Source organism: Callorhinus ursinus, unplaced genomic scaffold (genome assembly GCF_003265705.2).
Source record: "Callorhinus ursinus isolate GAN/ISIS: 27379988/994484 unplaced genomic scaffold, GSC_fseal_2.0 scaffold32, whole genome shotgun sequence".
Lineage (NCBI taxonomy): Eukaryota > Metazoa > Chordata > Mammalia > Carnivora > Otariidae > Callorhinus > Callorhinus ursinus.
Window position 1 is genome coordinate 17,487,770 of NW_027397094.1, and position 24,581 is coordinate 17,512,350.

The following is a 24,581-nucleotide window of genomic DNA, read 5'->3' on the forward strand; positions in this document are numbered from 1 at the left end:
TCTCGTCATCAGTTAATGAACTGTCAATCTTACTTACCAGCATTTTACAACTCTGATTCATGGAAACCCCAATCTTTGATTGATAACTTCCAAGGTGAACTAATACAACTGAGTTTCTAAATCTGTGACACCCAGAGTGAGACCCTGGGCCTGTGGCAATTCCTCTCTCAAAGCTCTGTCCGAGACAGCTGAGTGCCTTCTCTTTTTTAACTATGTGTTTGACCACATGTGATCTGCACACTGGAAAATTTATCAGGTATTCTGAAGAAAATAATCATGGAGGTCTCAACTGCTCAACTGTTTCTACAATGTGTTACACACACACACACACACACACACAACCAGGCAGAATAAAGAAAACAGACACAAAACTTCAACCTCCCCGTGGATAAACCTACTCATGGCATTCCTAAATTCCGGCCAGTTTATCCTTCAACAGAGAAATCAGCCAAAGCCCATGGATTTCAGAAACCTCAGAAGCACGGGGACCTCTAGCCCTTCCCTCCCCACTCTGCTTCTCAACATGCACGATGTGATCCATCCTAAGAGGTGACAACAGCAGGGAGACAAGGACAGATGTGCTCCTGGAAGGCCCTCTACCTTCCATTCAAATGAGCATGTGCAAGGCTGTGGAGGGGAAGCGGTCAGGCCGCTGTGCAGAGAGCTTAGTAGCACTGACCGATTGCAGGTCAGACCAGGACAGACAGCTTTGTTTGTTTCCCCCCAGCAGATAAGTGGCTCACAGGCAGTCTGATGACAAATGTCAGTGTCCTCTAATTATGAAAAAGTTCCCAACCCTCCCAATCAGTTGATGCAAGATCCAGAACAGGTTGTCTGGAATGATTTTTTCTGGAGATTTACAACCACACGGTCACTGACACTCCACATTATGGGGTCAAACCTCCTTCCTTAAAAAACAACAACAACAACAAAAACAAACCCAAAAAACAAAATCAACCAAACCCCAGATTAAAAAAATACAAAAAAATAAAACCCATGATTGCTCAATTACTGAATACCCCACTCCCTATATTCATTCAGTCCAGAGCCTATAAGAAAAGTTATATTTTCTTTAAGCTCTACACTGTCATTTTGGTATCTTTTAATCATTATTTTCTATTGTAAACAGCAAGCTTCTTGGAGATTCAAGAATAACTACTTATGACAAAGAGCCTCATTTGGTAATCCAGTGGGCAATCCATTATATGTTCGTCAATATTCAACTCTGAATATAAAATCAAGCACCCAGAGAGAAGACCCAACTCAAATCCAAAGTCCACAAAATGTACCAAACACACATGCAAGGATTCCATGATGTTTAGCAGTTATGGCCAAAAGATGGAAACTCTCAGTAATGCCTTCTGACCAACTGTTTCCAAACCTGACTGCATGAGAATCGGGTGTGGGGAGCTTTTTCTAAAACATGCTTCAGCCCTGTGGCCCAACATTCCAATTTAATTGGTCTGGGATAGGTCCTAGGCATCTGTACTTTTAAATCTCCCCAGGTATTCCTCCCGCGTGCCCAGATTGAGAAATGCTGGACAATAGTTTGGGGGTGGGGTGGGGATGAAAGATGTAAGCTGCAAGGAAAACCAATTAAGACACAGAGAAGGAAGGGGGCAGAGTAAGGTGTAACAGAGTCCGAGGCCACTGCAGTCCTTCAAAATGCAGCAAATCGAGGGCAATCCTCGGGCAAATTCCTTCACTCCGCGTCTACTCCCTTTGCGAAATTCACTAATTGGTACTGGTCATCAGATGAGGCAGCTCTTAAGATATGGACACTACGCATGCCCTAACATGCCACGTCCCCGTCTCTCTGGGAACACCGTGCACGGGTTTTGAAGGGGCTGTACCAGATGCTTGCTTGGTGCCTGCCACGTGAAAGAAGGGGACAGAAGCGAGCTTCGAAGCAGGATCTTCATTTCCAGCTTCCCTGGTGAAACACGTTTCTCCCTGTGGTGGACAAAAAGCACGCTGACTGCACAAAGAAACTTCGTATTTCTAACGAAATGACATATATACCTTTTCAGCCAGGAAGAAGCAAAGACGTGGGCGTGCATGGCTGTACGTGTGTGTACATGCACGTGCACAAGGACACGTGTCTGCAGCTGCAGACAGAGAATGACTTTCAGCTGAGTTAAAGACAACACGCATGCACACGCACATACACACTATACTGAGCACTTTCTACCCATGTGCCGGGGCACAGGGTTATACTAAGTGCTGGACAGACAACATCTCATTCAATCCTTGTAAGAGAAAAGGCCCTGTTATTTCCATCTTACAGAGGAGGTGACAGAGACTTAAGGGAGGTACCTGTCCGGGGATAGACAGCAGTAAGAAGGGCTGAGACTGGACCCAGGCAATGACTCTGAAGCCCCAAGCTGCCCACGCCACCTCTCTGTGCACACTCTATGGGTTCCTGAGAGCACAAGCAGCATGTCCAACAACAGCTGGGGAGAAAGTGCTGTGCCCTAAATCCATGTAATTAATAATAAGTTATTAACTGCTCCAGGAGATCCAATGCAGGAGGTTCAGTCTGCAGTTGAATCCTCATTTCTGCAGAAGTTACGGCCTGCGGGGTGGGCGTGGGGGGCAAGGAGGAACAAGGAGCAAAAAGGGTAATCAATGCCCTGGACACACAAAGAACTCGTTTTACAGCTGTCTTCCTCCCCAGCCGATAAGAACACCCCCCAAAAAGTAAGAGACAGAAAGCTCCAACCTCCAAAGGGGAGTGAGTCGTGCTGTAGGAAATTCTCCAGCCTTCCCTCTTCCCCTGTTCTCCCTTTTTCCTTGACTTAGGCATTTCTCCAGCCCCCTGCACCCCACTCACCCACTAGTGCTTAAAGGCTGAACTAACCACATCTCAGGGCAGGGCAGAGGGATGTGCTCATCACCACTATCCATTCTAAATTCTTGTTCAAATGACTCCAGATGCCATCCCCCTGGGTCTCATTATTTTGTACCTCCAAACTCTCCAAACAAGGGAGGACAGAATTTTCTCGGTTCCTAAGAATGCCAAGTCCCGGAGTAAAATCCTCTTGTTGGTTCTCTACATTCCACAAAGGCGGACAGAACTCTCCCCTGTTGCTCGGCACATTTCCGGTGGCACCTGTGTTCCTCCCTGAACTTGGCAGGTTGGCTTCAAACACTGCGCAAGTTGCTGCAAGCATTCCAACAGATGCTCCTGAAGAGCCTGCTCCCTTGGCAAGCAGCGTCCAATGACTTCAGGGGTGCTGACTGAGGTGTGAACACACTGTGCGCCCACCCAATGGCCTCCCAGAGTATTGCCTAGAGGTGTCCCCACATTTCACAACATAAATCCACCTCCATCCTATCTGTCCGATGTCCTAAAGCTCCCATCCGCTGTAACAGAAGGCAGGTGGTGTTATCAACACAGCTTTATCTCGTAAGTGGTCGTCGAAGGCACAGAGCATTAAAATAAGCAGTCAGAGGTAGCTCCCAAAACTCAGGGATGTAATGAATAAGAGCACATCAGATGCTTACTCCAAGTCTATCAGCAGGTCTCCTCCCCCAGTCAGACTGCCCAGAGACTACTTTAACCTAGGTGACTGCCTCCAGATTACCATCTAAATGCAGAGCAGTTTTATGATGATGAATTGGTGGAAGGAGAGCTCATAATGAAAAACTCTTTGCTAAATACAGCTGGAAGGAACTAAGAGGGTTTTTAAAAACAACTGATAATTCTATTGCTCATTATCTCTCTCTCCTCGACTTCAGCATCCCTGGATGGTCTCCCCGCACTCCTCCGACGAGGTGAAGCGGCTCCCCCACACTGATTAAGGCCCAGTGATTTAACAGCACACAGATAGAGCGGGGGCCTGCTTGGCCGCAACAGCAATGCAGTATTTCTGGAGGAAAAAACGCTCTAGGATGCACCGCACTTGGGGAAAAGCCAGACCTACACCCAGAAATGATGGTGACTCTCTACCTTGACCACGTCTGCCAGACCACAGCTGTTACAGACCGGAGACAGTGCATAAAGGGGCAAGTGACTTATAACTGAAGGCTAGGTCACCGAGCAGGGGAAAAGCCCAGGGAAGGGTGGTGGCAGAGGCGAGCATGTGTTATAATAGTATGGCAGGGTTTACCAAACAGCAGACCCTCTACTGAGTCTGGGCTCACGGCCGTTCTCATCACGGTGACCCCACCAGTCTGAGATTCATCTCGCTGACCAAGGTTTACAGAGCACCAACTGTGTGCCGGGTGTTGAGCCACACTTAGGGTACCCAATTACACACACGAATAAATTCCTAATGCTTACTGACCTGGTGCCTCCCTTGCCCACTATGCTTCCATTCGCCACTTTCTTTTTGCTTTTAGTTGCCCAACCACACCAAATTCACTCTGGCCTCAGGACCTTTGCACATTCCTCTCCATGCCTGGACAGTCTTCTACCACATCCTCATGGCTAGATCCTTCTTTCCCAAATGCCCCCCCCAAGTCCTTTCTGCTGATTACGTGAGCCCCCTTGGAGCTCCACGCAGGGCTACCCAATATCGGTTTGTTGGCCTTCAACCTGCACCCCTCCCAGAATGCAGATTCCCAGGCCCACAAGGGCCTCATTCCCCAAAGCCTCCCTCAGGTTCAATACACTATGGCTGCTAATGCATCTCTGCAAGAGGGAGAGAAGGGCAGGAAGGGGAGTAGCTAAGCACATGTCAGCCTTCAAGACGCTCAAGAGCCTGTGGGATACAGGCAATCAAAATTCACATGGCGCCACAGGGCAGGTTGGGGAGGTCCTGGGTGTCAACAGTGGCACATGGTGAGGGACCCGGGGACAGTGGAAGGCCGTGCCTTGCAATCTGCTGGACTAGCAGGATTCTGGAGATGCAAATCTCCTCCCCCATGAGCACACATCCCAGTGTCAGCAGCCCAGGGGCTGCTGAGAAGAGCCCGAGCCAACCCCCAGCTCCAGTCCCTTTCCTCCTTTGTCCCAGGCACCACTTCCCTCCACTGGCACACAGATCAGAGGACAGAGCAGTAGGGCCCCTTCCCGGGGGAAAGGCTAAGAGATGCCCAGGGCGATCTTCAAGACTTCATACACACACAGGTACAGTTGGTCCCAATCATTCCAGAGACGCTGAGCACAAACATAGTGTCCCCGTTGTTACCACCCAGAAGAAACTAAATGCTGAATGCTGTCCACCTCCTAAACTCTCTGGGCACCTTTAACAAGCCCAGACAGCCTTTTTAAAGGAAAGAACAATGCCTTAGAATGGGGATTCTCTATCTTCAGACACCTCAATGTGCTGCAAGTATCAGAGGTCTGCAGACAACCTTTAAAGGTCATCTCTTAGCCTGGCTCCCTGGCTCCAACATCCCAGGTGCCTAATTAGCACTTAAATGGGTATGTTCTGAGCACACAGCGTCCTGATTGTCAGGCCGGGCAGGGCCTAGGTTTCTAGGCTTTGTCCACTATTCCTCTGTGTGCAGACATCCAAAGCCAGAACTCTCCTTCTCACAATGTGACACTCCCTTCTTGGAACAAATAAATACTGCAGACCGTATGGAAAGTTCCTAAGCCAGACTCTCCCCCAGCTCCGCACGGAGTGGGAGGGACAAGGAGAGCCCACCTTGGGGGCCATGGGGCACTGGCGGGATCTCCAAGGGTGGGCCAGCTCCAGAGGCCTTGGGAGGAGATGCCCAGCCTGAACATCTGTGGACTGTGAAGGCAGAACTTGAAGGCAGACACCCATGAAATTGACCTCCCATCAGCTCACTCCCTCAGGCCATTAATCCATTAGGTCTGCTCCGTTCTTGTGCCCCTGAGAACCACACTGCACTTTGACCAATTATGATATCTTAAAAATGTAACCCCAATGTGACACTTCTGGTCTTGCTCAGCACCACAGCTTCACCTTAAAAACAGGGACCTCCCTACATATGCCCAGCGATTCCATGTGGTCTAAGAAAGGGAGACAGACCACCAAGGAAAGGAAAGTTTTCACCAACAGGGGCTTCTGCACCTGATTTCATGCCCAACCCCTAGTCCAGTGAGTCACACCATGATGTCACCACCCAGTAGGGTGTCTTCCTCCAAGCAAACCTCCTTGTCCAGCAGAGAAGCCCAGAGTCAGCCCCCAGAAGCCTTTGCGGAAAAGGAGAAGCAGCCCACGTGCCGGGAAAAATAAAAGTAGGCCGTCATGACACTGGTCAGCACCACCACCCCCCGTCAGCTCATGAAATTCCAACAACCCTTTCCACAGATGAGGAAATGGAGGCCAGGGTACCGGCAGCATCGGAACCCGGCCTCTTTGAGTTATCATCACCAACATCCAGGGTTCTGCATGGATTGTTCTTTCTTGAAATCATCATGCCGTGTATCTATTAATCTGCAGTCTAGTTGTAAGTTGTCTTAATTAGAGGCATCAGAGGAAACCACACGAACACCATGCTAATTGACAGAACTAGTCCTCAGCACTCACCGGGGGGGGGGGGGCACGGCTTTGTTGCGTTGCCACAATTATTAATTTGTCTTCCACTTGTCACTCACCTACGGTTTCAAAAGCAAGCCAGAAACTGAACTAATGAAACTAAAAGAACGTTTACTAATTAAAACCTTGTGGAAAAGTTTTCAAATAACACGCTGCATTCGGATAATAACAGCTCAAGATATTGAAAAAAACCAATTGCCAATTAGAGTTAAAAAATTAATTATACAGTCACATAGTTAAAAACCACATCCTGGTGTAATTTGCAAAGACGAGAGATTAAGGGGTAAAATCGGGAAATAAGCTCTCAGTAACGATGCACTAGAGGAGAAGGTGCCGGCCTGCCACCTCCTGCATCCGGTCCGCAGACCCCGCATCCACTCCGTGCCCACCCCGGCCACCCGGGCACCCTGCCCCACTCACCCACTCGCCCTGGGACTCAGTTTCCTCACTGGAGAAGGAGCAAGGGCTGCAGTAATCCCTTATGTCCTTACCCTCCTTCCAAGGCGAAGGTTCCAGGCAAGGTCCATGGAGGTGGAGGGCCGTCCTGGGGAAGTAGGCTCGTCTGCTTCAACACGGCAGAGGGCACAGGAGCCCCGGGCTGGTGAACACCGGCCACGGAGGGCAGCCCCGCCCAGCTCGGGGAGCCAGCACCTGTCACTCTAACAACCTGAGAGTTTACATCAGCACCAGCGGTTAGGGGCACTTACTACCCAAGTACCAGGCCCCATTCTGACTTGTTCTTCTGAACAACCCGATGAGACACATAAATGAGGAAACTGATGAACAGAGGAGTTAAGTAACTTGCCTGAGTTTCCATAGCTAACTGGAGAAGCCAGACGTCAAACCCAGGCCCACCGCCCCCGTGCAACACATCCCCTCAGCCACGTCACCCCAGAGCCAGCTCCCCTGCCGAGAGCTTCCCTGCACAATCTCTCTGGGCTCTGCCCCAACGTGGATTTCCTGAGCTGCCCCCCGAGACTCAGTTCCCCTCCAGACACCAGCTCTTAGGGGGCCAAGCGGGCCGAGCTCCCAGTGCTCAGAAGTCACCCCATGTCACACACGGAGCCTGGGTCATTGAGACTCCGCTCTGTGGCAGCTCGGACCCTGAACACCCTCTAGCCCTCCACAGGGGCCTCCTGGCTGCTGCCGAAACCTAAAATAAAATCTCACAGTACTGAGGACAGCTTTGCTTGAAGACACCTATGGTGCAGGTGGTAAGGACACCAGCACTTTCCGATGCTTGCGTGAAAAACCAGACGGACTAGATCCTCAGAAATGCCATTCTGGGGCCAGCACAGTGCGGACAGAGCACGAGCCTTGGCATCTCTCACACAGGGATGTTGCACAGGAGGCCCCACCTGCCTCCAGGAGCCCATCTATGAGGCCCGGACCACCCCGGCTAGGCTACTTCCGTGACACCCACACTCAGGCTGGAGCTTAGACCGCCTAAGAACCTAGACCATTCCCCCACCTAGCTCACTGCCAGCTCACACACATCAGCAGCTTGCAGTGAAAAAGGTGACAGAGATGACCCCCAGCCCCAGCGATCCGCACCTTGCAGGCCTGCACCTGCGGTTTGTAATTCGTTCCTGGGTCCGGGACTGCAGCTCTAAAACCAGGATCGGCCATAGCTGACTTTCTCCAAAGGCATATTTCAGGTAGCTGGGGGACCATGACAATCCTAGCCCCGACACTGCTACCGCATGACCTGGGGGGCAAGTTCACGACCTGGGGCCCGCCGGAAACCACACACGTGAATGCAGGAAGAAAAACTAGCTCCTGACATTCTTCCGGGCATGCAGAAATGAAAGATAAACGAGCAATGTCTCTAGAGTGTTTGGGGCATCTCAGTGACAAGGCTGATATAAATTTGAAGTCCCAGGAATTATACCTTCCAGAAAACATGAATTATCATACATTTGTCACAAATCGCTCATTTACAAATCCAATGTAAAGTATGAGGTGTTAGGAATAATAGCCTGCTGGGGAAACGAGAAAAAGGAATAATACATGTTTATTAAAGGTCTCCTACCCCGTCTTCCCAAATCATGCACGGCTCCTAATGGATTGTTTATTACAACATGCAAACTGCCCAGGACGAGTGGAAAAGCTAGCAGAAGGACTAAACACAGAGACGTGTTTTCTGTCCACTCCAACCTGTCGGATGAGAAGGGTGTAGTCTACGTGATTTAATATCCACACCAAACTGTGGTGGGTGGTACAGTCTCTGGGCCACATGAGCAGGCTGGTTAGGTGCAAGCAAACTCACAGAACACCCTAACTGATACTCTACCACCAAAACGATCATCAAAACTAGCCATTTCCTAAGAGTTTAATTTTTTATGAAGCCATTTTATTTATTTGAGAGAAAGAGAGGGAGAGCGCACACACATGTGAGCATCACAAATGGGGAGAGGGGGAGAGGGACAAGCAGACTCCTCACTGAGCACAGAACCCAGTACAGGGCTCAATCCCAGGACCCTGGGATCATGACCTGAGCCAAAGGCAGACACTTACCCGACTGAGCCACCCAGGCACCCCTAGATAATTTTTATAGAAGAAATGGTATCAAATGTAAGAGTGTTTTCCTGCTGGTACAGGTGACAATTCCAGGATCTTAGGCAACTTCTGAAGCATCCTTTGGAAAGAACCACCACTGGATATTCCTAAATTACAGAGGATACACGAGGCTGATGTAGATCTTCCCTAACTGTGATACCATGAGTTATGAGAAATACATATATGATCTTCGTCCACAGTTCCTGGCTCATGACTCCCCAAACCCTTGAATTTCCTGAGCGCAACAGGAGCATCTTTTCTCATAATATTCAGTCTGTTGTCCTCTGTTCCTGAAAACTCTTCAAAGCCAGAAAGGTGAAATGGGTGTCTCGTTATTCATTTAACAAGGCCCCTTCCACAACTGGGTTTATGTTAATGAGGTGACTTTTTGGAAGGCACCATGGGAACCAACCATGTGACTAGAGGGCTGGAACTTTCAGTCCCACCCCCCCTGATTTCTGGGGACCGGTAGGGAGCAAAAGACTGAATAAATTACCAGTGGCCAATGATTTGATCAATCATGCCTACATAATAAAAACCCCAAAGGAGGGGGTTCGAAGAGCTTCCAGGCTGGAGAACCAGAACATTTCTACGTGTCACTATGCCAGGCCCCAAACTCCACGAGGACAGAAGCTTCTCTGTTTGGGACTCTGCCCTGTGTATCTCTTCATCTGGCTGTCCATTCATATCCTTTGATATTCTTTGTAATCAACCAGTCATCTAGTCAGTAAATGGGTTTCTTGAATTCTGTGAGCTGCTCTAGCAAACTAATTGGACCCAAGAAAAGGGTGGTGGGAACCTCTAACGTAGAGCCCGTCAGTCAGAAGCACAGGTGAAAACCTGGGCTTGTGACTGGCATCAGAAGTAGAGGACAATCTTGTAGGATGGAGCCTTTGACCTACAGCATCTCACACTGTCTCCAGGTAGACCGTGTCAGAACTGGACCAAACTATAAGACACTCAGCTGGGGCTGCAGCATCGCCCGGGAAAACAGAAACTGGGAGCAGAAACCTTCCACTGACTCCATCACTCAGCCTTCAAGCTGTGTTTTAAAAAAATATTAGTTTTCAGGGCACCTGGGTGGCTCAGTCGTTAAGCGTCTGCCCTTAGCTCAGGTCATGATCCCAGGGTCGTGGGATCGAGCCCCGCATCGGGCTCCCTGCTTGGCGGGAAGCCTGCCTCTCCCTCTCCCACTCCCCCTGCTTGTGTTCCCTCTCTCTCTGTGTCTCTCTCTGTCGAATAAATAAATAAAATCTTTAAAAAAAAATTAGTTTTCACCCAGTTTGCTAGTTTTAGCTACAAACATCTATAAACTTTTTTTTAAATGTTAATGAAATTTTCAAAAGTACAAAAACTAAAATAGTAGGATGGACCCCAGGTACCCATCAGTAAAATTCCCATAGTTTTCCTTCCAGACCTGGTGTCATCATCCATAAACACTTTAGACTGGATCTACACAAGATAAGAATTTTCAAAAAACAACCCCCCCAAGACCATTGCTGCCGCTAGTAAAATCAATAACGATGCTTTTCATTTCATCTACTATCCAGTCCCTACTCAACTTACCCCTAATTTTCTTTCTTTTTTTTTTCTTTTTAGGTCTTTCTCTAGTTCGTTTGTTCCATGATTCTGAGCTCCACGAAGCAAGACAGAGTGCCTTGCTCACTTTTGCAGATCCCAGCATTCAATAGGCTAACTTGTAGACAGAGAATGCTCCCAAGAGTTTCTGAATGGGTTCATGCTCATCATTGTTCATCTCTCAAAAATAAAAAGAAAAGAAAAGAAATAAAAAGTAAACTTCTGTTTACATGGATCCTGGGATTTGGGAGTGAACAGATGGACACATTCCAATGAGGGCTACCATTTTCTTTTATCAAGGACAGGAGGCCCAGGGCTGTGTTCTCATAAAGGTGAGTTATCTCACACAGGAGAAAAAGAAGACCGTAACTCGTCAATTCTAATTTGCACTACTTTTCACAGTTCAACATGAAATTGGGATGCACCTCACAACAAAGGACACCGTTATGATGCTGTGGGTCAGGCAAGGGCCATGATGCACCTGTCATGACCAGCACATGCTCAAACATACAACACACCAGCGGCAAAGCCCACATGATGCGCATCAGTGGCCTGGAAGAAAATCTCAGAAACAACAAGACAGCACTCATAATCCTTAGAAACCAAATCAAATGGGGTAGAAATGGATGGTGAATTGGGGAATTAGGGAAAATTCCCAAATGAGTCAAAAACTGGCTAACTCTATGTAATTGCCAAGCTACATTAAGAGCCCAGAACCAAGAGCTTTTAGCGCTTTCATTGATTTCTTTTTTTTTTTTTTTTAATGCTGCATCACGAAAGGTCTTGGTGACACAGAAGACTTTGAGGAAAACAGGCACAAATATCTCTGAGTCAAAAGCTAGGCACTGGGAAAAGTTTTAAGAGCATCTTACCCAATGTATTTCATGTGCATTTTCCTTTTTATCTATGCACAAGGGTGATATATGGAAAAATCAATGTCTAATTAAGTCTAAAAGAGCTCTTTAAATAAGTAGACAAATAAAAATGTTAACTGATAAAGAAACCATTGTGTCACAGTTCAATGAACAGCATTTTTTTCCTTGCTTGGTGGTACATAAAATAATGGTTTCATGAAGAATGGCATTTTAGATATGATAAAAAGAGGTATATTCTCTATGAAGGGGAAAGTCAGTGATTATCAAGAGTGAGCAGCAGAAAAGCAGGTGGGTGAGCTGACTGGCACAAGGGAGCAGGGAAGGGCCCGGAACTGGGCAGAGGGGGCAGTGACGAGAGAAGAAAAGAGGTTAAGCCTCGTGAAGGTCACAGAGCAAAAGCTCCAAATCTAGGTCAACGGGAGAGCCCTTGAGGCAGAAAGTGCCAAGACAATGAGACCTGAAGGCGTCCCCGCTGGGCCAAGCAGCCCATCATCCAGGACAGCAGTCACCGCCATTCGCCACCGCCTGATAACAAGAGTGCTTAGTTTATGGGCAACTCCCAAGTGCGGACCTCTAATTTACACCAGCTACTCACGCTCTCCCGCGTGATTCAGCTACGACGGACCCTTCAGTTGAAGTGTGTCATCTTTCTAGAGCAGGACCCTTCCACAAAGAAAGAGTTCACTCCCCGCACTGACCTCTGAAGAAGCAGAGACAAAGAAACCACCACAACCACTCCTAAGTCTGAAGGACTTGAGAATTACCTTTCCTTTGCTGCCATGCAAACGGTTCCAGTTGTTGTACCCAGAAACACACTGGGGGCACCAAACGTAAACTCATAAAATATCTAATAACCTCATAAATGCCAACATTTTCTCTGAAAAGCAGCTGGATGCTTCCCCGTGAGAACCAGGAGGACCTGCAATTTCCTACCGTCCCACCTCCCTACAACGGCTGTGGGTAATGAAGTCACAGGTCCATTTTATTTCCCACAAATACTACAGACTGCAGAGCCTCAACATAACCCACACTGCTGAGAACGACCTCTCCAAAGCCCTGGTATCGGGCAGGTTTCTGACCTCTGGTTTCAAACCTATGGGCTGGTTTTCCTGCAGGAATCAACAAGCCCCATCATCCACAGCAACTCACGGAGATTACATCACAGTGGAAATCCTGCGCTACAGCAGGTGCACAGAGACCCACAAGGATTTCTCATTACATGATAATATGCGAGGAAAGCACTCTACCCATGTGCAATGTCACTTAATAGTGCACTCAACAATGGACAATGGATGCTTACCTGGTCCAACCTAGCATTTCACAGAGATCAGCTCAGAGAGCAAGCAACGAGATCGTTCCACAAGCACATTCTACTGAGTCAACGAGCAAATTAACCTGTGGGCACCTCAAGCAGTCCCAGGTCTGAAGTGGGAGCCGGGGGCATGGGAGTATGCATACCATTTTCACTAGGAGTACACACATCACCCAAGACACCACTGGAACAAGAAGACCCAAGATTTCCACGTCACAGAAGAAATTTCATCTGTGACAAACCAAAGGCAACAACCTATGGGAAAGAAAACCAGCTCAATTTAGCAAAAGCCAGCAAAAGGAAGTATCACCAAAAGACAGGACACGGCTAAAACAAGGGGCTGCATGGGAAGCAGAGTGAGCCCCAGGTGAAGCAGAAATTCACCTGCTTCCAGTCTTGGCTCAAACCTGCTCAAGCCTCACTTCCCCATCGAGCCGGAGGGACCCTCGCAGGAACACGACAACCCCCACCCTGTTCCTAAGCCCCTTATGCTGCTGTGTTTCCCATGGCACTTAGCACCTGTTTCCATACCATGTCATTTCCTTACCTGTCATGTTTTGGTCTAGCTACCCTCCACCCCCGCCCCCCCAAGAATGAAAGTTCTATGAACACAGGGATTTTGTCTGTTATATTCGCTGTCATATTCCCAAATACCCACATAGTGCCTGTCACATAGCAGGGGTTGAAGAAATACTCATTGAAAGAATGAATGAAAGGGACCAGAGCCTGTTTTCATTTCTGCTCCTGCCAGAGGGGCAGCTGAGGATGTCGTCCTCGGGACACGCAGATGTCGGGCGGATAAGAACACACAAAACCTCTCCCGGCACAAAAGGTGAAAATGAAGAAAAGAGCAAAATGGACCGATGTTACCATCAAAGCATTACTGAGTGTGCTCCAAAATGCCTCCCAGGAATGTTCCGACATGGAACAGCAGCAGGATGAGGGAAGTGCCAAAAAGCATGGAAGGGAGCAGGGGAAGCCCAGCTCCCAAGAGCAAGCCACAGGCCACGCCGCGGGCCGGCACACACCTCCGGGCCCTGTGCTGCGGACAAAGCCCCTGCCTCCGGGGGTCCACACAGAGGCCTCCCAGTGGACGACGGGGTCTGCCGTCCACTGGCTCCACGACCTTGGGAAAGTGACTTACCCTTTCTGTGCTTCGGGCTTCATCAGTAAAATGAGAGGAACAAAAGGGCTGTTACGAGGAGTCTCTGAGTTCATATGGATACAGCAGCTTTAGGACGGGGCCTGGCACACAGCGGGTGCTAACAGGGCAAGTGTTTATTAGATTAAAACCCTTTGCCCAGGGCTCCAGCCCAGACCACACAAAGAGGCCGTCCTGTTCTGCAAGGGTCTAACAGGGTCTGCAAAGGTCGCAGGGAGAAGAAAAGCAATCAAAGTTAACAGAGACACAGCAGTGGCTCTAAATGAGGGGGGACTGTGTCCTCCAGGTGACATATGGCGGTTGTCACATATGGGGTGGAGGCCAGGGAAGCCCCTAAACACCCGACCACATACAGGGCAACCCCACACAACCAAGATGATCCGGCTCGAAATGTCAACCAGGATCAAGACTGAGCAACGCTGATCTGGACTGACCACGCCCCCAAAGGCCCCTTGACCCTGACAAAACACAGGTCCGGAGCTGGGCTCTGGAAATCCAGTAACTCTGTCCCGGCCGTGCCGACCGTTCCTCCTCCCGAAGAGTCAGATGGCAAGAAACAGCCGGCCCTGGCAGGATCGGGTGGCCGGCGCTCAGGGCCTGGGAGACGCGGGGAGGGCAGAGGCCCAGGCGACAGTGTGCCAAGGCAGGTGGCCCCACAGAAGCTCAGTGAGCCACAGTGAGTGGCCCGCTTCACGGCCCCAGACAGCCACCCTCAGCTGCTGCTGCCCAACAGCCAGCTCCTGGAAGACACTGGGCACACAGCATAGAATTCCCAAAGCCCAGGAAAGCAGTTTCCATTTAGGCCCACGAGTGAGATTCTATGTGACTGTTTTTGGTTTCTTCAAACCCAGCCCCAATGAATCACTTCTTCTACATTCCAGCACGCTACGAAACCCAAAGTGTAGAAAATGCCATGTTTCCCGGGCCCCTAATACTGGACATGACGGAATGTCTCACCCCAGGCTGCGAGGGGCAGAGTGAGGCCAGGAACAGAGAGCTACCTGCCCAGGGCAAGGGGCTGAGGGCGGGGAGGATGTGGTCCACCACGCAAGGCCTTGTTTGCTCCTCGAGTCTGGTTTTTATTTCCTAGAAATGGGCCCATGGTCAGAAAGGAGAAAGGTGGAGAAGGCTCTCTTGAGTGGCCAGGCAAACCAGACAGGCATTCCTGGTACCTCCTCACCTGGAGTCAATTCTTCAGGTCAAGCACATGACCAAAGGCTAGAGAATCCTCATGCCAGCTAAGAGACAAGGTCAGGTTCCACCCTGAGGGCACGAGTGTCTACTGGGGTGCTCCCTCCAACACTTTCTATCTAATTCTCGAAGGAGGAGAGTTCCTCACCAGGCCCAGCCTATCCTGAAACCCACCCAGGAGGGTTTGCTCGTGGAAGTGCCAGAAGGTCCGCCTTCAAAAACTTTACCAATGAGGCAATCTGGAGGCAAGGATCCAAGACAACAGTAGGGGAACTAGGGTCCCCAGTAGCAACAGAGAATCAATCTAACACTCCCTCAAGGGAAAGGTGACCTTTCAGGTCAGAGAAGTGAGACCAGGCCAACACTTCTTTGGGTCCAAGTGGCACACTTACAGGAGTGATACTCAACACTCAGCGTCCAAAAGGTCCCTGTGGTGGCAGGTTTCAATTCTTTGGTTGCTGATCATGGAGGAGGGATCCCAAGGGAAGCGACCAGGACAGCCGGGGGCTAGGAGTCCCTCGAGGTCACGAGAGGGGCATTTATTTAACAACCAGTATGGAAGCACCCCCTATTTTAATCTGTGTGGCATCACTGTATGGGCGTTTCCATCTGGACATCCACCCGGCTTGTATGTCTCAGCATCATCCACGCGAACCTTCCAGAACAGGATTCACAAGGAGAAAATCAGGAGAACAAAAAAAGGGAGTGGATTTGGCCAGGTTTGGCTATTTTCTCCTCCCACGAATTCTGCTGGGCCAGCTAGGGGACTTCATAGATTTTTTTTTTTCCCCAGAAAAACCCTGTGTCTTTCCCGGGATCTCAGCCAGAACCTCAAAGTCAACTCCTGCGTGCGCCTGGGTCTCTGCCCCAGGCAGCCTCACCCTCACCACCACCACCTCCTCCTCCTTCCACCAAGCCAACCGCCTCAGCTTTGCTAGAAGGTAGGCGGCACAGCATTGCCTGCTTTGAAATCGACATCTTTCCCAAACTTAACTTCCCGCTCCCCAAAGATCTGAAAAACATGAATGGCAGAAACAAGATATTATATGTATATATAGATATAAATGCGTGCATGCCCAATCATTTTCCTGACCACCTCTCGATTACCTCTTCCTCTGTTGCAAAGAGGAAACCCACCACGCACGAGGAGGTACAGTGGAGAGATTGACAGAGGGCCTGAAGCCCACACACAACTTTACCGGTTGGGTCTCCCCAACCCTACCTCAAGGTCTGAGAGCCCGAGCAAGCTGACCCTACTTTGTACTGGGTACAGCAGCTTTCTCGTGTTTGCTAGAAGGTTAAGGGAAGCGCTCACTGCTCTGGCACTGTTTATCAGTCACAATCTGTTTCCATTATGTTTGAGCACCCAAGGCAGCCACAACATAACTCGGGAACAGGGAAACTTGATTTTCCTTGGAGAAAAGTTTCTATTACAGTGCCATTTGTCAGATTCTCTGGCTAGAGTCCCCCCCACCCCCACTACTGCCCTCCCTACCCCAGCTTCAAACTCTCATCTCAAATGGAATTTCCTTAAACTCCAAACTGATTGTAGGGGGCGAGGTATAGTATGGGTCCCCTCCTGTGCGTCCACCCACAGACTCCACTGACACCCATCAAGGCCCATGATGGCTTCATGTCCCACCTCAAACCTGTCACAGGAGGAGCAGTCACAGCCTCTCCCCTCCTGCCTGGAGAAGCAAGGCTGCAGAGGCAGAGTAGGGGAGTCCAGGTCCTAGTGGGGAGTGGAGCGGGCCGGCTTCCTTGCCACAAGAAATCTCCACTTAGGGCCACGTACACAGAGCCACTCCCACTGTTCATACAACCACCAGAGAAAGGTGTGTCCTCCACCCAAGCTTTCCTGCTGGCTGCCCACAGGTGGGAACCCCACCCCGACAACCACAGCTGGGTACCAGAGAGCTGGCATGTCTGGACCACTTCCCCAAAAGGCAGTCCTTAATGTCATTCAAGGTTCTTTAGTACGCACCCAAATACACCAAACAAATCAATCTCAGAGGAATGGATAAAGGATAAAAGAAAAAATAAAAACATCAACGATTTTCCAGAGAGCAAGAAGACACTGCAGATTCCTGGTTCAATATATTTTCAAGGAGTATTTCGGCTTTTTACTGTTTCTTTATGCCCCAATCCTCAAAACCATTTATTCGGTGTCTACTATTCCTCAACACCTACTAATGGCACTGAGCTTGCTGCCCCAAGGTGAATATGAGGATCCCCACTGTGAAGCTGAGAAACTGAGGGTCAGAGAAGTTCAGTTAATTAGTAAAGGTCACCAAGGGGGTAGAGAGCTAAGGTCACTCAGTACCAATAAATGCGTTCATGCTATTCCTCTTCCCGTGAAAGCCCACCACCCAGCTCAAAACACATGACTGCTTCCTTAGGATTGACCAAATTAAGAACCAACAAGTCAGCTTGGCGTGCGGAGCCCTCCCTCTACAGCCTAGTCCCCAAATCCTTCTCCAATTTCAAACCCTACTGTTCCCCTACACATGTCCCATGCTCCAGCCAAGTGGGGCCCCTCATCACTCCCTCCTCCCCCAAATGCCTCTTACAAGATCACCCCCAAAGTCCTCCACCCTTGAACCCCCAGAGCAAGGGCTGCAGCACTGTGCCTGTTCATCAAGGAAGGGTGGTGGAAAGTAAACAGGCTGCCCAGGCCCTTGGCCATGTCCTTCAGCTAACACTTTCCCTTACCTCCCAAGGATGTGAGCAGCACAGACAAGGAGTCGCAGGCTGGACACACTCTCTTTCAGGAGCGATCATTCTTCACATACTGGGAAACCCTTCCCTTTCCAGCCTCAACAGCCACACTTTACCCAGAGGCAGGTTCACTACAACAGAAATCCCTTCTCTCCTATACAGCTCCATCCACTGCCAACTTGCCAAGGCCTGGGGAAGACTTAACATGATTAAAATTTTAAAGTATTTAAGAGGCTTAAAGGAAAGGCATTCTCAGAGTGCAAATCTTTAATTTAGGGGGAAAGAGCAAACTACGGGAGGTGCGAAGAGATCTATACAAATGAAATAATTTTAAACAATATTACGCATAAACTGATTGACCGCACACTCTGAACCTCAGCACTGAGTCCCAAATGGTGTGGCAATGCCCCAATTGCTTTCGAGCACCTGCTCCTATTCACTTTATTAGATCTGCAATCTGAGGTGAGGTGGCTTTCTGGGTTTTGGCAAATGGAGAATAACAGTCCTGAGATGAGTTATTTTACAGGCAGGGCACACAGTGACAAGCCTGGGCAGAGGTGCTGAAGCAGCAGAAACACCATGCACGTTCCCATCAGACAATCCCCCAAAGCCTAATACTGAAGCCTGGTACCCCGTGAAAAACGCCGGGGCAGAGAGAAATTGGCTAAATACCGAATGAGAGCCCTGACTTACTATAGCATAGTATGAAACAAGAGAAGAAACATTAATTCCACTTGCATCTAAAAAACTATCACTAGTATTTAAATTCTGCCTTTACTTGCATACCACGTGATCAACTACATATTTTCTTTTATCATAAGGATGAACTAAATTTGAAGACTCTTTAGTCCTGAAATCCATGGAAACACTTCAGGAGGAAGGAATACTATGCAGTTCTATACTCTAGATTCGGCAATTCAGGACAGCGGGGTTCTATTCAGGCCCTCCAGAATAGTCTCACGGTTTCGACTTTTATACCAGGGTCCACAACACTAAGGTAATGAGTCTTTTACTGCGATTTCAAAAGCTATTGCATTTACACACCTCTTCCTCAACTGACAAATCACTAAACCATTCTAAGAGCTAGGATTAAATTTTATGGTTCGTTCACAGAAAGAATAGAATCCCAAATCACCAATCCATGTATAATTGTTCATTTTCCACACATTTTTTTCCTACCTGATCCCTGTACCTCCCTATTGCCACTAGGTCACGAAGAGTTCTTGGATATTTTTTTTTTTTTAATTAAGGATACCACTTCAGAGGTCAACACAGAGGACCCATCAAAACCCAGCAGCTGAATGAAGCCCACCAGGGAGAAATCAGCCTCTCTGGATGCTAAGGCCACACTGTGCTATTTCTAATCACATGTACTAATGAAAGTGCCAAACCAAGGAAAGAGAAATACCAGTACGGCTTATTTGTTTGTTTTTCTTTTGCATGAAAGGCAGAGGCTTTGCCAGGTCCTACCGGCACACCAGGCCATGTGGACCTGCCAAGGCCCATTTAACTGCAAAGCAAAGTTTTGAAAATAATTCCAGTTTAACATGAGTGTAGTTTTCAAAGGGCTGCACTGCCGGGTGAATAAACAAGAGACTTCAGGTACATATACAGCAGTTCCCTGCATGAAAAAATTGGGCGAAGAGCACTGCTGGCTCAGAACTAAGCTAGGCCAATTCAGCACATGGAAAGACTTTTCATTTCTGCCCCCTCCAGATAAAGCAAACCCATGCAATTTCTCAAGACTCAAACAAGATACCTACTACCTCCATCTCATACCTTCAGGTGAGAATGAATGAATGAATGGGAGAAAGAAACAAACCAGGAGGGAAACCTCTGAAGCAGCCTCTGGAGCAGCCAAACCTCAGCGTTGACTTCACTGGTGTCTGACTTTAAGGCTAAAAAGTCTGTTCATATACAGTCAGTCCCGTTTGCCTTGTTCCAGAATATCATTCCCTAGTCCCAGCCCAACCCGTGGTCCACCTCCATTAACTCAGAATTTCCTGGGTTTGCGGTGACACTAAACGTCACAGTAATGAGGGTTACAGGATTTTGGAAAAGATAACGCGGCTTTCAAAGCCTCTTCCCCACCAAACAGCACAACCCCGCCGGCGGCATGTGCACAGCCAAAGCCCTCCGCTCCCAGCGGGCGACGGCCGCAGAACCCCGCCGTCGGGGCGTCTCTGGCCGCTCAATTTCCTCCCGAATACGCCGGGCGGTCCAGGTGGCTCACACGGTCCCCACGGCCTAACCACTCGGCCCTTGGGAGCCTGCTCAAAGCACACCCATAGAACAGGGACCATCCCCGCGTAACCGGGCAGCGGGGCAGGGGGGGAAGGAACGCGCAGGGGGCCACGGCCGGGCGGCGGGGGCGGCGGGGGCCGAGCGGCCAGAGCGTAAAGTCGGGGCGGAGAGGGGAAGGTCGGGGGGGGGGGTCCGGGATGTCCGTGGCCGGCCTCACTCGGGGCGCAGAGGCGCGCTGGCCCTCCGCTTACACCCGCCCAGGGAGTCCGTTCTATCCGGCGCGGGGCTGGCTGCATTCCGCCCCCCCCCCCCCCCCCCGGGGAAAGGGCGGGGGGGGAAAGGGGCAGAGACCCCAAGCTGCGCCCCCGACCACCATCCCTGGCCGCGGGGTGACAAGAGGGAAAGGGGTGGGTTTTTGTAGCGGCTTGTATCAAAGGGCTGAAAAGAAACTTGGACTCCTCTCTCCTGTACATGACACTTTGGAAAGGCAGCCGCCTCTCCCTCCACGCCTCCCACCCCCTTTTGTGTGTCCCAACACCCCCACCGCTAAACTTCCCACCGCAGGGGATGGGGCTCCCGGCGGCCGGACAAGACTCAACTTCAATTACGTGGAGCAGACACAGGGGGACGTCTACGGAGGGGGACGTCTACGGCGACCGAGAAAGGTGTCCGGGGTCCCCAGCTCTGCGGGGCTGCGCCGGGTCGCCCTCTCCCGAGCCCGGCGAGCGCAGAGGGGCCGGGTGCGCCCCGTGCCCTGGGGAATCGGCTGGGAGGCCCGGGGAGGGGAGCAGGGGCCCGAGCCGAGGTCCGGGCAGAGGAGCAGGAGGGCGGGAGCCCCCCTCGGTGCCCGGCCGGCCACGTCCGAGCAGACCGTCTGCAGCCGGGCAGGGGGCGCGTCGGCGCGGGAGGGGCCGGCGGGAGGAAGGGGAGTCGGGGGCTCGAGGGGAGGGGGGTGGCCGGGCCCGGGCAGGGCGCCCCACTCACCTTCCTGCCGGCGCCGCCGCCCGCGCCCGCGGCCAGCGCGGAGCCGCCCCCCGAGTACATGTAGTAGGCGATGCCCAGCACCCACAGGAAGGCGAAGCAGAGCAGCATCCGCGAGCGCCGCCGCATTCTCTCCTCTCGGCCGCCGGCCGCGGCCGCCGCTGCTCGCGAGTGCTGCCTGGGGCCGGCGCGGGCGGGGAGCTGGGCCGGGGGAGGAGCGGAGGAAGGGGAAGGGCGCGGCGGCGGCTCCTCCTCCGGCGCGGGCTGCTGCTCGGCGGCGGCGAAGGCGGCGCGCGCCTGGCGCGCGAGCTCCGCCCCGGGCCGGGAGCGCGGCGCGGCGCGGCGCCCGAGCAGGAAGCGGCGGCCTCGGAGGAGGCGAGCGGGTCAGGGAGCAAAGGGCGACCAATCGGCGGCGGCTGTGGGGGCCGGGGCGCGGGCCGGAGGAGGGGATTACCGCGTCTCCATGGCGGCAGCACGCGGGGGGCTGGCGGGGGGGGGGGGTTCCGCCGGGAGGGCCTCCGCGGGGCCGGGCCTCGGCACCGCCCCGCTCCGGCCGCCTCCCCGCCCCCTCTGCGTCCTCCCCGCCGCTGCCCCTCCGCCCCGTGAGTGACAGGTGGCTGCCCGGGACCGCGCGGAGCGCGCGCGCGCACACACGTGCACATGCACCCAGGACCCTGGCGGTCCCTGCTGCCTGCGGCCGCGCCGCCGAGGCTGTCACCTCTTGGGTCTCGGGTGTTGGGGACCGCCTCAGACCCTTAACGGCCTCGCTCTTACTGGCCGGCCCACCTGAGTGTTTTGGTGCAAACCCGCCTCCTGGACCCGACTTCTGCAGTTTTCTTACTAATCTTGCAGCAAAACATCCCTGATCCCCAGCTGTCAATTTTATGTAATTATTTAGTCAGAGGTGGGGGCCCACAGGTAGAATAAGAGAGGTCAAGCGAATATTTTTCCGAGAATGGACAGCCCTGAATAGCAGGATTCTTTGTTTTATTTTGTTTTTAATAAACATGAAAGAGGAAGAAGGGACGCAATATTTTTTTCAATCTTTTCCTTTTAATTTGTTGCTTTCTTAAAAGAAGAGTTAACACATAAACATCTCAGGAAGACACATCTGTCTCGTAACAGAATCTGTGTAACCTTGACGATGCCCTTGCCACACGCAAAGTTTCCCGTACTCCTAGGAAAGAAAGAAATGTTAGTTGGCACTTGGTATTTCAAAAGTGATTTCAGGAGCTTCTCAGTCTGGAGGATAATGGCAGCTGTCTGAATCTCAATCCCTACTCACGTCTTCAGCAAAATACAAACACCAACAAGCCGTCAGCCCTGCTAGGAGACAGAATGCCAATGCTGTGAACTGAACTTCTAATTACTTCGTAAGTAGAAGAAAGAAAAGACATCAAATTCCAGCAGAGCTCCCTTGGCTGTTGCCAAGGACTTAAGTGAAGTCCGGGCTTAAAGCCTCTACAAAGAGAAAGTCCAACACCAAGAACTAAAGCTGAACACAGGTCGGGTACTTAACAGGGAAGAGGTTTGAAAGAGAATGGGACAGGAGGTGGCAGCCTTGAAGAAGCCTTGCTTCTGGGAAAAGTCAAATAAATAAAGAAAGGGTAATGCCCTTTGGAGGCCTGGTAGTGAAGGGAAAGAAGGAAGTAAAAAGGGCAAATAAAAGATCCTACAGAAATAAAGGACAGTCAGTCCCTCCCCCAGACACCGTTATCTATTAAAAACTTCACTTCACTCTACAGATAGAAGAGAACATTCTTGAAGTGGGAACCCTGTGTCAAAATTCCTAGTAACAGAATAACATCAGATTGACTGCATACAAAGCTACCACAAAAAGAAAACAAAAAAGGAATCACATTTCTTATGATGAAAAAAAAATGAATCCTAACATTTTCAGCCAATGAAAATACACACACACACATAAAACCAGGAAGCGGGAGAAATTGTAACACCACAGATCAAACTACCTAACTGACCAAAGCATCATGTATGTGGACCTGTGTGCACACGCAGACATATATATATGCATACATATAGACAACTGCAATCAGAAATTCAAAAACTAAGAACAGACTAGACAAAAATTAGGAAGAAATGTAACAAAAGTTGATCAAATTCAGGAGAGAAATTGGCACTCTCTGAGAAACAAAGAATAATTATAAAATGCCCACGGGAGAATATAGTCAAATAAAAATATGTAAAAAGGTTCTTTCTGCCATCTTTCCGTGCCGCCATAATGGCGCGTATGAATGTCCTGGCAGGTGCTCTCAAGAGCATTAACAATGCTGAGAAGAGAGGCAAACGCCAGGTTCTTATTAGGCCGTGCTCCAAAGTCATTGTCCTGTTTCTCACTGTGATGATGAAGCATGGTTACATTGGTGAAATTGAAATCATTGATGATCACAGAGCAGGGAAAATTGTTGTGAACCTCATGGGCAGGTTAAACAAGTGTGGAGTGATCAGCCCCAGATTTGATGTACAACTGAAAGATCTAGAAAAATGGCAGAATAATCTTCTCCCATCCCGCCAGTTTGGTTTCATTGTACTGACAACCTCAGCTGGCATCATGGACCATGAACAAGCAAGACAAAAACACACAGGAGAGAAAATCCTGGGATTCTTTTTCTAGGGATGTAATACATACTTGCAAATAAAAGGCCTCAATGGAAAAAAAATATGTAAAAGGACACTGAAGAAAGGCAAGAAAATAATCAAGAAATTGAAAATAAGATAAAGAAAGAAGCAGAAAGTGTTCAAAGAGAAGTGGTTGAAATGAAAGGAAAGAAGAACCAAACTACATAGAACTAGAGTCCTCAACGTGGAGACACCAGTGAAGCAGAAAACAACAACAACAGGGCGCCTGGGTGGCTCAGTTGGTTAAGCGACTGCCTTCGGCTCAGGTCATGATCCTGGAGTCCTGGGATCGAGTCCCACATCGGGCTCCCTGCTCAGCAGGGAGTCTGCTTCTCCCTCTGACCCTCTTCCTTCTCGTGCTCTCTATCTCTCATTCTCTCTCTCTCAAATAAATAAATAAAATCCTTAAAAAAAGAAAAAAGAAAACAACAACAAAAAACAAAAAAAGAAACTGTAATCTCAGATGTAATATTCAACATAACTACATCATGATGGATAATGCTGTATGGCACATTTGAAAGTTATTAAGAGAGTAGGTCCTGAGAGTTCTCATTACAAGGAAAACAACACTTTTTTTTCTTTCTGTATCTATGAGGTGATGGATGTCAACTTTATTGTGCTCCTCATTTCGCAATATATGTTAGTCAAGTCATTATGCTGTACAACTTATACGGTGCTTATACAGTTAGGTCAATTATAAAATTAAAACTGGGGGAAAGCTGTAATCCCAGAAGAGAATTCAAAAATAAGAAAAAATTTAAATTGTATATCAAAAGTAACTTCCAAGTACCCTGAAAAGCTGTTCTGGAATAATCAACTCCAAAACATATCTTAGTAAAACTATTGGCTTTTAAAGGCATCAAGAT

General features: G+C 49.8%; 2 protein-coding genes across 8 annotated transcripts in view; one reads left to right on the forward strand and one right to left on the reverse strand.

Moving 5' to 3' along the window:
- GALNT2 (polypeptide N-acetylgalactosaminyltransferase 2) overlaps window positions 1–21,313 on the reverse strand; it is a 181,272-nt gene extending 159,959 nt beyond the window's left edge. The window contains exon 1 of one of the 7 annotated variants that reach the window (XR_012374330.1): window positions 21,082–21,313. Coding sequence is in view for 3 of the 7 variants with exons in the window: in XM_073879065.1 (XP_073735166.1) it covers window positions 21,082–21,207 (126 nt within the window). In the remaining 4 variants the exon portion in view is untranslated. The remainder of the gene's footprint in view (window positions 1–21,081) is intronic. The other 6 variants (XR_012374331.1, XR_012374332.1, XR_012374333.1 and 3 more) reach the window with 6 other exon arrangements.
- Window positions 21,314–23,302: 1,989 nt separating this feature from the next.
- On the forward strand, window positions 23,303–23,731 carry LOC112807909 (small ribosomal subunit protein uS8-like). The gene has a single exon (XM_073879072.1). It carries the CDS (start codon window positions 23,318–23,320, stop codon window positions 23,708–23,710), a length of 393 nt encoding a protein of 130 aa, XP_073735173.1. The 5' UTR covers window positions 23,303–23,317; the 3' UTR covers window positions 23,711–23,731.
- The last annotated feature ends 850 nt before the right edge of the window (window positions 23,732–24,581 follow it).